Raw genomic sequence first — 13,888 nt, 5'->3', positions numbered from 1 at the left:
CTGGGTTTGATTTTAGATTATGATCAATCAATCTGAATTGTTCTTGCAGCTTTCCTTTACATTGGGATAATTTGCTGTTCTGCAATTTAATATATCTTTTTTTGAAATCTTACAGTTCGTTCCCTCGTTTGTCTTTCAGATTATCTTTCTGGTAGACCTTATTCATTGGTTATCCAAGTTGGAATTTTTTTTCTTTTCTGCGAATACTGAATTCTCTTCGCACACAGTAATATTCCGCATTTAGGTTCTCAGTCCATTCTGCGCTAAAAATCCAGAACCAGAACTCCCATAGAAACATCTGTCTCTCTTTGGGGGGAGAAGAGGAGCAGAAAATAATCTTTAGTACGTCTTAAGAATCTGGTATTCTGTGTCCTGTTAGTTTTTTACCAGTCGAGTAATTGGACTTAACTACTTTTGGGAGCCCTCCATTTTCTTCAAATCCTTGGGATAATTACAGTCAAAACCAGCTAATTCACTGTCTTAAGTTTATAACCGGTATCTGTTACAAAGTGATTTGTGTAGTCTATCAAAAAGAAGGACAAAGAACAGCCTGTACTGTTCAGAACTTCTTAGGCAAGACTGAATTTTGGATACATTGTCACATTTCCTTTATCTATCAATCCTTTTTGTGATCTTTTCTCCTTCAGTCATTTCTCCTGCATTTTGACTCTCTTTGGCTGTAGCCTTCAGCTTCCTTTCTGCCAACGCTATGAGTTTCTCATGTAGAAGGGTTGCAGGCGTCAAAATAACAAGAACTGTGTTGTGTTTGCTGACTATTTTCTGAAGTTGACTTTATGTATGTTTTTCTGGTTTGGTTACTGGTCACTTGCCTTAAATTCCTCTGGTCAAGCAACTACAAGTTGCAAGGTTTGACATTAGTATTGTACAGAGTTGATTGCCAGTGCTGCTTGATTTTTCCATGTGTAAGCATAATGGAAAGAGATTTCAGGTACTTCTGTGATGAGGTGTAATCAGTAGGTGAACTTCTGAAACTGAGGGGCAGGAAAGGTATCCCTGGGCGTGGGGGAAAGGTGGTGCTAAAGAACTGCAGAAAGCAATGGATGTGATGTGGTTCATGGCATATTTGCAGGGGCAGCTATGAAGCAACAGTGAGAAGATTCAGCTGCAATGCAGGAACAGGAAAAACGCTAGATAGGTGATGCTATTATCAGAAGTAAACACATTTACTAAATTGAATTTTCAAAATGGCACTTGCCTTTACATTTTTATTCAGAAGTTATGTAAAGCCACTTTACCTCTTGTTCAACTGTTTAGATAGGCAATTTTTAATTAATAAGTAAATCTTTAAAATTATTTAAAAACCCTTTTAAAGGTACTGTCAGTAATTTTATCAGTGACAAAGAACATACTGAATTACAAACTTGAGGAATTACCAGATAGTTTGCAGATTATACTCAGAGCTCTGACTTGCAGTATTGCATATTTTCCAAATAGGGTAGGAGTTATTAACTGGAATTGTTCTTGGCCACCACTGGTACAAATACCGTTGAAATGATCCGTCGTCTCTGACTATCTACATATTCCCCTTTAAACCTTTCTTCTTCTTCTAATCTCTTCTCTTGCCACAATTATCCACCATAGGAAGATATGGGGAGGTAAATTTTTTTTTCTGCTTTTTTAAAGACTGTCATTCTTACGGTAAGTGTAGCAATGTAATATGAATACAGATAATGCTGTAATTGTTTTTTCTAAGTAGTGCCAAGAATTTGTGGTGTTTCATGTTGTCACTAGGTGGCGGTATTCTGATACGGTTGGAAACAATATCATTACATTTTAAAACCATCATTAGTTTGGGCCTGACTTTTTTTAAAGGCTGCAGTTTTCTCCTTTTTTAGAAATTCGAGTACTTTACAAAAAGTACTTTTCAAAAAAGGAGAAACTAACTTTCTGACAAAAGGCATACATATTCATTTTCTTAGATCTTTGGTATTATCAGATCTCTTCTAGGGGTGTTTTTTTTCTGTGAGGTGAGGATATTCACAGGAATGAGCTTTGATTTAGGGAAGCTAGTCTCCCTTTGTTTCCTCATAAGTCATCTGAGAGTGATTTTTGCTTTTGTGTCTCTTCTCTGTTGACTAATTCTGAAGGAGGCATGCGTAGACCAGTGACTACAGGCTAAAGTTAACCTAATAGCTTTCAGATACACGATCTATGTAGCATGACTACTAGCTATTCAGGATATTCACACTCTGAGGCTACTGTCATAGCCAGGATCCCAGCTTTCTCTAGTTATCAGTCAGAGTTCTCATCTAGTTATCTGTCAGGGGAACAAAATACTTAATAATCTGATTTTTTTTTTCTGAATCATTTTCTGAAAAGTAAATATTATTTATATGTGACTTTGCTGTTCTGTTCCAAGCATCAGCTCCTAAATCTGAAGCCTTTGTTTAGCAGACTGAACTTTACATTAATTTCTGATAATGATTTTTAAGAAATACATGTGATGTGTTAAAACTATTTCTTTAATGTACCATTGCTTACTTCTGCCATTCATTTCCCTTTATTGCACATGTAAATGTGCTATTTCTGAACAACAGCTATTCCCTAGTTTGAAGGATCCTTGACTAGTTTTTTTTTAATTTGGCTAGCTCTCTTGCCCTCAGCTCAAGGAAAAGATGAATTGTCTCAGCGTGCGGCAATTTATAGCAACACAGCTATAAGTCAGTGAGATAATGGGGTTCTGCAAAGTATTATCTATGCACCCCTGAATGTTTTAATTCCAAGCAAGCTTGAAGATAATCCTTGAAAGCACGGTTTCAGATCAAAGAATTCTGCACTGCAAAGAGAGCCTTTTAATATGTATAGCTGACAACTCTAAGGAAGGAGTTGTACTTCCAGGCCACAAAGGTAGTGAACAAGCTAGTGTTTGTAAGTTTTTGTTTGGGGTTTTTTGGGGGGGGAGTTGGGGGTTGTTTTGCTTAACAGTAGAAGAAAAAGTTAAACCATTACTATAATAACTGCTTTAAACTGTTGCAAAATTCAGTGAGGTAAACTTGAAGTTCTTGAAGGGAGCATGGCATACCATGCCTAGTGCTGTGAGTTACAATGAAATGCAGAGTTGTTTTCTGGAAGTCCAGAAATCTTTTAAATTTAGAACAGTTTCTTTCACTTGCTATAGTGAATGGATAGCTATGGATACAGATGTCATAGTTTTATGCTGTTGTACATGAATGATCAATGTTAAAAAATATACTTGAGAATTAGTGTTTTAGAGGGAACTTTCAAATACGAAAGTCAATGTTCTCTGAAAAAAGGAAATACAGAGCTTGTTAAATTGATCATGGTGTATGTTCCCACGTATATTTGCAGGATCAGGTATGTGCTACTTTTTGTTTAGGCAATGTCTGGGGACCTAGCAGAACTGTTCCAAGTAGACAGTACTTGCACTGTTGAGATGATGTATATGTAAGCCCAGAGTTTCTTCAAATCCTTATGATTAGTTTCTAAGCTTGAATTTTGAATTACTTTCTCATTCTTTATTAGAAAGCCTTAAATAAGGCTCTGTAAGAGCTCTTCCAATCAGTAGTACATAAATATTTCAGCTATTCCTGACAGCTGTGTCTGTTTGAGAGCTGTATGATACATTAAGTGGAAGTCAGTACAGAAAATCAAATTGAGTGAATGCTTTCTTTCCTACTAACAAAACTATTACTTGCAAAATTATGTTTTATTATTCAGAATGTGAAATGATTATGATAAATATGGCCAGGGGACTCTTAAAAAAAAAAAAAAAAAAACAACAAACAAACAAAAAAAACCCCCACAAACAAGCAAACAAACAAAAAAAACAAACAAAGAACAAAGGCAGGGGGAAGGAAAGAAAAATACGTATATGCATATATATGGTTTTCTTCCCCTTCAAGACAGCTGTTTTTCTTAAATTTTTCTGAGAATAATTTTGGTGTAAGTTACAAGTACTTCATCTCCTACTAAATCCAACAGCTTTTGAAAAGAGGCTATGAACAGTGAACTTTTAAAACAATCCATTTGGCTCTTCTTATTTTATAGAGAGGGAAATTATTAAACCTTTATCATTTTTTGACTATATCTGATGATTTGCCATTGTTGCTAAAACTGCATGACTTTTAAAACTATTGTTACTTAACCAATTTTGAAAGTAAGAAAAAATGGCTTAAAAGAGGCTTTGCAGATTTTTCTTGAATAAATTTTGTGTTTTGTTTTGAACAGAACTTCTTGGTATACATAAACAGGCAACAGTAGGCTTTTTGACATTGATGGAATCTCTGAGATATTGTAAGGTAAGCTGTTTTCTACCGTATTGGGTTTGCGTGGCAAGGTTTTGGTAGTGACGGGGGCTACAGAGGTGGCTTCTGTGAGAAGCTGCTAGAAGCTTCCCCTGTGTCCGATAGAGCCAGTTCCAGCTGGCTCCAGGATGGACCCACCGCTGGCCAAGGCCGAGCCCATCAGCGACGGTGGTAGCGCCTCTGGGATAACATATTTAAGAAGGGGAAAAAAATGCACAATTGCAGGCAGAGAAAGGAGTGAGAAGATGTGAGAGCAACAACTCCGCAGACACCAAGGTCAGTGAAGAAGGAGGGGGAGGAGGTGCTCCAGGCGCCGGAGCAGAGATTCACCTGCAGCTTGTGATGAAGAGCACAGTGAGGCAGGCTGTCCCCCTGCAGCCCATGGAGGACCCCACGCTGGAGAAGGTGGATGCCTGAAGGAGGCTGTGACCCCGTGGGAAGCCAGCGCTGGAGCAGGTTTCCTGGCAGGACCTGTGGGCCCATGAAGAGAGGAGCCCACGCTGGAGCAGGTTTGCTGGCAGGACTTGTGACCCCATGGGGGACCCACGCTGGAGCAGTCTGTTCCTGAAGGACTGCGCCCTGTGGAAGGGACCCATGCTGGAGCAGTTTGTGAAGAACTGTAGCCCATGGGAAGGACTCATTTTGGAGAAGTTCATGGAGGACTGTCTCCCATGGGAGGGACCCCACACTGGAGCAGGGGAAGAGTGTGAGGAGTCGAGGAGGAAGGAGCGGCAGAAACAACGTGATAAACTGACCGCAACCCCCATTCCCCATCCCCCTGTGCCGCTTGGGGGGAGGAGGTAGAGCAAATCGGGAGTAAAGTTAAGCCCGGGAAGAAGGGAGGGGTGGGGGGAAGGTGCTTTTAAGTTTTGGTTTTATTTCTCATTATCCTACTCTGATTTGATTGGTAATAAATTAATTCCCCCAGGTCGAGTCTGTTTTGCCTGTGATGATAATTAGTGAGTGATCTCTCCCTGTCTTTATCTCAACCCACGAGCCTTTCGTTATATTTTCTCCCCTGTGGAGCTGAGAAGGGGGAGTGATGGAGCAGCTTTGATGGGCACCTGGCATCCAGCCGGGGTCAACCCATCACATCTACATAATTTAAAATTTTTCTTTCATTAAGGTGTTGTGGGCTTCTTTGACAGCATTACTAAAAGCTTCACTGTGTACAATTGGAGATATTAAAGAACTTTCAAAGTATGTTCAAATGAAAACTGAGAATAATACCATATTAAAGCAGATGTATGATAAAATTGTTAAATGCATCTTATTGAGTAGATGTTGTTTGATGCTATTTAAATTAGAACTTCACTGCACCAATTTAATATAGCTAGTTAGAAGCTTATGGTTTTACTAAAATAATGCTTAATGCAAGTTACATAGATGGTTATAAAACTGAAGTCCCAAAGTGGCTTGCTATTGTGAATGTTGCAGTTTTATTGTTCTTTTTATGCTATCACTGTCTTCCATTTGAAATAAATAGCTTTAAGTAAAAATGGTAAAACTACTATTAAGTAAATGTATTCTGAATATAATGTATTCAAGACCTAAAAGTTACTTTATGTATTTATCTGTGAACATCTGTAACTGAAGTGCAACCTAGTCCATATTGTTTCATCCTGTTGTGACACAGAATTTCTTGACTTAAGGTTTTTATTTGAGAAATTCTGTGCTTTACAAATACTACTTTTGAAACAGCATTAATACTCATAATTTCAAAAGGCTTTTTGGTTGTTCTTTGCTTTCTTTTCAATCTCTGTTGAATTTCTTTAACTTAGCTCAGGGTTAAAGAGGATTATGTAGTTTGCAGAACATTGGTGTATTGACTGTAACTAACTGTCCCTTCATTTGTTAAATATATGTCAATTCTGAATTGAGTCATCCAAAACCAGCTAATAAGTCAAGTGGACTTCTGCCTCATTTAGCATCTGATTATAGTATTGTTAAGCATAGGAGTACTTACTCATGTGCAGTGTTTGAAGCATGTCTCCAAGGTTGAAGTAAAGGATATTGTTGATATCACAATCTCACTGATGTCTTACTTCAGTTAATTATCATAAGCTATGTTGTTTTCAAAGTCAAACAGGAATCAGTGATAAAAATTAGAATCTAAGTATTTTACACTGTTTTGTCATTTTATTGAACATTTTATATTAGTTTTCAGAGCAGTTCAGACTCCACTAACTGAATTGTCATTAACTTGATCACTAACTAGATGAGTTCTCTGGGTTTGCTTTGTGTGTCTGATTTTGTTATACCTTTTTAGGTTGGCTCCTATTTGAAATCTCCAAAATTTCCCATTTGGATACTTGGCAGTGAAACACACCTCACAGTCTTTTTTGCCAAGGTATGTTAGATGTGATTTTTGGTAACCTCAGGCAGATAAACACCACATAAATTCAAAGTTCAGATCTTGCTACAATGTGAGTTTCATGTGGCTTTAGTGTAAAAATGTAGTCACCAAACCTTTTAATTAAGCCTTCCCTTGAAGGCAGAGTTGTTCACATGGTTTAATGATATCTCATAAATTTTAGTGAAGTCTTTTGGTTCTAGCTTAGTTTATTGGGCTGAGGGAAGGGTATGCTTTAGAACACCATAATTGGGATAAGTACTGTCTTAAATTTCTATAGTGCAAGAGAGAGATAAAAAGGAAATAATTATGTGTAGGTGCCTGTTAGTAGTTTAATCTCCCTGACAGTACTTTCACAATTTTTAATCTATAACCATAGTTTGTTGTTCTAGATTAAAAATAGATATCAGGACTGTTATGATAATTCCTTATATTTATTCTATCAGATATGTACTGTAATCTGTGAAACATATAAAATGCTTTTGAGAGGAGTTCTCAGTTTAAAATTTTAGACCAAATTTTCTGAAGAGACAATTTCTGTGTCTTTAGTTGAAGATTGTAAGTTGTTTTCCTTACATTTATTTCTATAGAACACTTGTTTCTGATTAAAAATATTTATTGAAACTTTAAATGGTACTTACTAGTTAGGAATGAACTTTCCTGTACTTATTATCTTAAAAATGAATATTTTAGGTATAAATCTTGAAAATAAGTACTAGAATATATGTCAAAGTTAAAGCCATAATTTCTTGAGCTGTTGAATTTCCTTAAGCAAAACTTTGGCCCGATCTTTAAAAAGAGGACACAAAAAGTAAGATATTTTTTTTTTCCTTATAAAAACAAACAAACCCCCACAATACATTGGAAGTTTATATGTAGCAGTATTTCTTTACCTTTAAACTTAAATTAAAAAATCTTTTAAATTAATTAGTCTATGTTGCGCATTGAATTTTTTTTTGCAGATTCTGATGCAAATGCTATACTAGAACTTCCCTGAATCCCTTGTGTCTAATAAATGCTCTTTCTTCCCTACTCCATGGTAATAGAAAAATCCTTATCCTCCTTTGAATGTTTGTTTTCTGCCTTACTCTCTCCTCAAACTGGCTTTCCTAGTAAAGTTTTTTTTATTTCAACTTTGAAATTTTATCCACAATTTTTCTGAATTATACTATTTAAGTCAGTACCTTGTCGTATAAATAGCAGTCTGATGCAAATAGGCATAATCACTCTGTTATACAAGTCAAGTGTACCTGTCTAGAATGTTATTACACCTTCTAATGTTTTGTGTCTACAGTGACCATTTCCAGGTAGAAATCTATTTCTAATGCTCTTTTTTTTTTTAGGCTGTTGAGGGCTGTTTGCTGGGTTTAAAGTAACTGGGCATCAGCATCTGGTGCCTCCAATACAGCTTGGTTCCTCTTTCTTCACTGAACTCCACTTAGGCTGTGGAAAGCTTCAGCTTGTGATTAATATCTTAGGAACTAAAAAGCAGGAAAAGGAGCAACATGGGCTTGGCAAAGAATTTCCTAGAAATTTTTTTGATGAAAAGAAGCAGGAGCTGAAGGTGTGTAAAAGTTCTGAGAGTCCTTGAATTTGCATGTCTGACCTCACCCTTTCTAAAGTAAAGGTTGGTGAGCATTTCAGGTGGAGCAGATATGTCAGCTACAGTGGAAATATGAATCGTGCCAGCAATCCAATATTTTATCAATTGAAGCTACATGCCAAAAACTACAGGAAGAAACTTGAATTCATTGCCAGTGGTTAGTCAGCAAGTTGTTAAAGTAGTGTGTGTAGTTGTCTAGATGGTGCTTGATACTGAGAATGTAACTTCTAGCTTGATGGTGAGTTTGATTACATGAGAAGGAAATCTTCAGAATGGAGAGAGGAAAGTGGACTGTGGAGCCAAAAGCAGTGCAGATTAAGTTTGAAAAAAACCAAATACAGCTTTAATTCTTTCAAGCTGCATATGATTTACAGGAGCCTAAACCCTTATGTTTAAATAGAAGAACATTAGGCAATTATTAAGCAGAATAGTAGTCACTTTTGTCATTAGCTGAGTAATTGGGCCTAGAAACCTAGAAAAAAGCAATCTTCCTAGGCTACTGTCACTATGGACAAGTAGCGTGGGGAAATTAGGGAACAGGACAGAGTCTTCATTGCTATCTCGGGGACTTTTCTTGAGCGTGGAGGTTCAACAAGCAAAAGGTTGTACTCAAATTCTGCGTACCACCCTACTCAAAGAAAGTTGGCTGCTGTTCTTTAGTACTCAGGTGCTTCACTCACCTTTTTACATTTGATGTGGAGTACAGCAATAAACATTGTTCTCTTAGCTGTGGAATGAACAATCATCCACCTAGCTTTTCTATCTCAGAACATTTTGAATTAAATACTATAGACACCTATTGCTGTCTGCCAGAATATATTTGCATTACTTTAAATGTGGACCATTCTGCTGTAGCTGTGACTTTCAGAGAAATGATTTTCAGTCATACTTTCTAAAATAAATAAATCTGTCCATAGCTGCCATTCTAAAACTTTCTACATTTTCAGTGGATTTTAAGGAACAAGCAAAATGCAGCACAATATCTTTGGGCTGAAGATCACACTTACAGCTTAAAGTGAAAATAAAAAAAATGAACTAAAGCATGTAATTGGGCTTAAGTTCTCTTGTAACTGCTGCTACATGAAATAACTTTAAACAGTGACAGTTGAGTCAATTCCTAGTTTTAATGAAAGTCCACCAGTGGGTCAGCAGTTTCCCCCATTACTAAAATAATAGAAATTTTAATCTATCTGCATGGTCTTCATCTCCACATCTTGATTGTCAAAACTCAGCTGGTCTGTACAGAAATATTATTAGCCTCATTTTACTACAAGGAATTGGAGGTAGAAAGAAATAACTTAAGAAATAATTTCTTCCTTCCAAAACAGCAGTTTTGATTGAAGCACATTTTATTGAAGAGAATATCAGTAGTTTTTCTTCCTGGGACTTAGCTGACCTGTTGCCAGCCAAACAGTTATTTTCAGTTAGACATTTTGGAGGCAACCATGCAGACACAACAAGTTGAAATGCAGTGGATAATCTTCTATACAAAACATGGAAACATGAGAATACTCATTACAATGTTTGGATCCACTATTACCCACTTCAGTGGAAGTGTTCTTTCTAGATGAAAGAAAATAGGATCTGGAAACATCTGAAATGAAGCTCCACCTCACACCTTCCATATTTTAATTTCTAAGGTAGGCTGTATTGAGCAAAAATACTACAGCTTGTTCTGCAGATGAGTATGTAATGAAGTTGGAAAGGACATGCGAACATTTGTATTACCTAAATAGTTAGTTCTTCAGAACTCTGATAGTTACGTGTATCATAATAGAGCTAAAAAAACTTGTGTGAATAGTTGGGAGGGGGATAAACGTTAGCAGGGAACCCTAATTAGTACCAGCATATTTTCTTTCTTTCAATTACAGCTGTGTGTGTATAAGGCCAGAAAGTTGCTTAATGCTCAGCAATCCAAATTTAACATTTACTGAAAAAATAAGGGTGGCTATTACTCCTAGTGGTCATGGACTCTGCATTTGCAACAAGGTAGTTTTTCCCTGAAAAAGTATGTAGGTTCTTCATAGGCAACTAAATCCAAGCAGCCGTCATTTCTGCCTCTCCCTGCCCTCCCTTCCTTTCAGTGAATAAGAAAACTTTCAAATGGCCTCAGGCCAACAAAAACAAACAAGGAAGCTTTCATCTGACACACTAAGTATCCCTGCATGCTCTGTCAGATGGTGCTAAGGCAAATAGACAGTATTGTAAATGTCCTCTAAAAATCAGCTTTAAAGTTACAGTCTTTTATTGTGCAGAAAAGAGAGAGTGAGAAGTGGGGCAGCTCTAAATTACTTAATGTAGGGATAAGGCTATGATGCTCTGGATCAAATGCTGTATGGTCATTTCTTGGTTATTTTTATGATACTCATAACATAGGAAGTTATGACAAGCTGAGACTATTCAGAACTTTTAGGAATGTTAGAGTGTAGTCAGGCACTGTATAAAAGAATAACAACAGGTTGAAATGTTCTGTGAAATATAACAAGAAAATGTTTCGGTGCAAACAACAGAACAACAACAGCAGGTTAATAGCTGCTTTCTAAATACTGTCTGCTGACATGCAAATTCACGTGGTCTGGAAGTTTGAATTCAGACTCTTTGAAAGTGAAAAGACAGCATGAAATGAGCATCTGTCTGGTGACTTCAGGTGATTGAAACTGTCCGTGGGGACACTTGGGAGCTGTGTAAGTTTTTTCAAAAATTCGCTTAGTCTGTTCCCAGGTCTTGGAGCACACAGGCCACAACAGAATCAGCTATCCATTCTCAGTTACAGCATTGTAGCATTTCTAGACTTGAAGAATCAGATAAGCAGAGGAAACTCCTGGCTGAGACATCTGAATAAGTTACAAATTACTGCTTTTCAAGGAAAGTGTGCCTGTTCTGCTGTGTTGGGACTGTACTTATGGTTTTGGATTACATTTTTTTATTTTTCTAACTTTGATCACTGTAACCTGTTCTACATATTCTCAAGGCCTTTGTTCAGCATCCTTGATACTATTGTCTCACAGAAGAAAGAACATCCACTTCTCTTCGTAAACAATCTTTTTCATCAAAGTTCAACAGAGGGACACCTGAGCAAACACTGACACTGCTATAGAGGATCCTAAATTTGGGTCAGTGGTGTTTACCAGAACTGGGCTAAGGAGGAGTGTTATTGGGTACAGCATTTAATCTCGGAACACCAACAGAGAATGTCAGTGGCCGTGAAAGAAAATAAGATGTGTGTGTAAAAATTCAGCCATTGCTTGTATGTGTTAACAACTCTGATCTCTGCAAAAGTAACCTATGTACATCCAAATAAATTATACTTATTCTTTAAATTAGGAACTCTTCTACTTTGGGAAGGTAGTGAAAAATATCTATGCCCTTCCTTTTGTTTTTGCTCCCATGACCAGTGAATGCAGGTAATCAAATTTTGAAAAAGTCTTTCTTCATCAGAGAAGAAATCAGAATCAGATTTTGAAGAATTCCACTTCAGGAAATGGTTACAGAGCGTGTGGTTTCAGAGTCTTTAGTTTCCATGAGTAAGTAGAATTCGTTCTGGTTGGGACAGTCTGGATATCTAATACCAAGAATATAGATGTGTGAGGCAACTGCAGAAATAACTTCTGGGCTAAAGTAGGGTTTAAATTTTCTATGTGCTGATTAAGAGCAGGGAGAAAAATGCTGCTCTGTTCTTGACAATAGCTCTGACCTGGCTAAATCAGCAGTGAATCTTCAAATATTTCTATTAGCTGTTAATTTAAGAGCTTCTTTCTGCAGGAAGAGACCCTTTTTTAAAATGAATGTTTAAAATGAATGTTTCCTGTGGGATCTGTGGGCCCTCAAAGAGAATTTAAGTTACTCTACTGGTTGGTTTAAGCTTCATAGTGTAAATACTATTGCTAAATGAATTTAAATTGTTCTGAATAACACAGTAATTCATAAGGGTTGCTTTGTCCAAATAAATTTTCTAGCAGAAAGGCCAACTTTGAGGTCTCATAGTTGGCAGGGGGCACCTCAAAATAAAATACTTCTGTAAGGTATCTACCCTATTTTAGCTTTGCGAGATCACAGAGCGTAACTGTGAAACCTTATTCTGCTCTTTATGGGTCTGCTCCCATTTTACTTGCCGATTAATTTGTTCCTACTACAGATGTGTGTTTCTCTATGAACAGGCACTTCTGGGCAGTTTCTTTGTTGTTTGTTTGGGAGATTTTCTATGGGAAAACTTGTGCTTTTTTAATTCATGTCAGTGATTTTCACACCAGCGTTTATCCAAGTAACTTCTAGATTTTGTCTAAGCTTTTCATTGTAGTAAAAGTGTATTGTGGCATATTTGTTTTTAATGAAACAAGTTCATGACATCAATTTACCCAAAGTCATGGTGGCTTTATTTTCTCTGAAGATAACAAATCTGGAGCATTGTCATTTATGGAGCATTGTCATTTATGAAGTCTCTGTATTTCTAGTTCTCATTTTTTTCATTAGAAATGTAGTTTTGGCTTTAAGTGGAGGTAGTTTTCATGAGAAACTTTAGCCATCATACGATTTTTGGCTTTGGTCAGGAGAAACATTTCTGTCTCCTTTTATTTTCCCGCTTCCCACATTGTTGGAATGAGCAGCCAACTGTGATAGTTGCAAGGAAAACTCAGATCTCTCTGTCTCCTCTTAGTTTTTGATGGTCTGTATTTCAACAGTACTAAAAGAATTTTTAAATAGTGGAGCAACCAAAGCTCCTCGGAGTGGCTATGCCAACTTTCTACAGGACATGTTCTTTTTCATGTCTTGCACAAGGTTTGGGAAAGAAAAAAAGGTTGTGAAGAAGCCAGGTATGCCCTCTCCAATCCAAGAGATAAAGAACTAATTCTGGTTTTGCCACCTCCCTGACATCCTTTCAGGCCTACAAAGTGTCTTGGAGAACTCTAGACTTCCAAGAAGAGCAGAGGTATGCAGAGGATAACAGAAAGGTTGAGTGGGAAGATTGAGGGGTACGTGTCTGTGGTAGGCAGGTGGGGCTGATCTGCAGAGCTAGAAGGTGAGGGCTCATAGATCATTGTGCTATAAGAAATCCAGTAATAGATGTTACAGAGGCCAAATCATATTCTAATGCGGTAGACTGGAAACACTGTGATTACGACATACATTATTACATCCTAAATCAAAGAGAGTCAAGAGACACTTATTAAAGTTTTCAGGATTTTAGTGGGCCTGACTTGGATTTTCTGGTTTTAGGGTTGGTGATAGGGGATCATCACTCCATATTCAAGAGTCAGGTGGGACTCTAGTTACTCAGGATTTTGGATCTTTCAGGTATTATTAGAAGGATGGTGTGTGATCTGAGTCCCTGCCGCACAGTTATAAAGAGGCCTTGAAGGGGCGATCCAGCTATACAGATTTTATTTTTTTAGCCTAGTACAGTAACTAAAAATGTTGAGCTAGGAAGAGAAAGCCATAACCATGGAATCTAAGGTCACATGATTGACTTTTATCAAGACTGGAGTACAATAATATACCTATATATGTTGAGGAAATTGCATATGAAAAGTATTAAAGAGCATTCTGATGGTCTTCCAGTTCCTGAGGTTGGATGGTAAAGAATTTGATGTCTTTGAACACTGGAGAAATGAATCTTTGGGCAGCGGTAGGCATTTTGACAATTTGTGG

General features: G+C 37.2%; 1 protein-coding gene across 10 annotated transcripts in view; it reads left to right on the top strand.

The window, feature by feature from the left end:
• MINDY3 (MINDY lysine 48 deubiquitinase 3) overlaps positions 1–13,888 on the top strand; it is a 60,675-nt gene that overhangs the window by 19,838 nt on the left and 26,949 nt on the right. For all 10 annotated transcript variants that reach the window (XM_050892518.1, XM_050892516.1, XM_050892522.1 and 7 more), the window contains 2 exons: positions 4,210–4,280; positions 6,556–6,636. In XM_050892518.1, coding sequence (XP_050748475.1) covers positions 4,210–4,280; positions 6,556–6,636 — 152 coding nt within the window. The remainder of the gene's footprint in view (positions 1–4,209; positions 4,281–6,555; positions 6,637–13,888) is intronic.

The sequence above is a fragment of the Gymnogyps californianus genome, chromosome 2 (genome assembly GCF_018139145.2).
Source record: "Gymnogyps californianus isolate 813 chromosome 2, ASM1813914v2, whole genome shotgun sequence".
In the NCBI taxonomy this organism is placed as follows: Eukaryota; Metazoa; Chordata; class Aves; order Accipitriformes; family Cathartidae; genus Gymnogyps; species Gymnogyps californianus.
The sequence above is the reverse complement of the archived record's forward strand: the minus strand, read 5'-3'. Positions and strand labels throughout refer to the sequence as shown.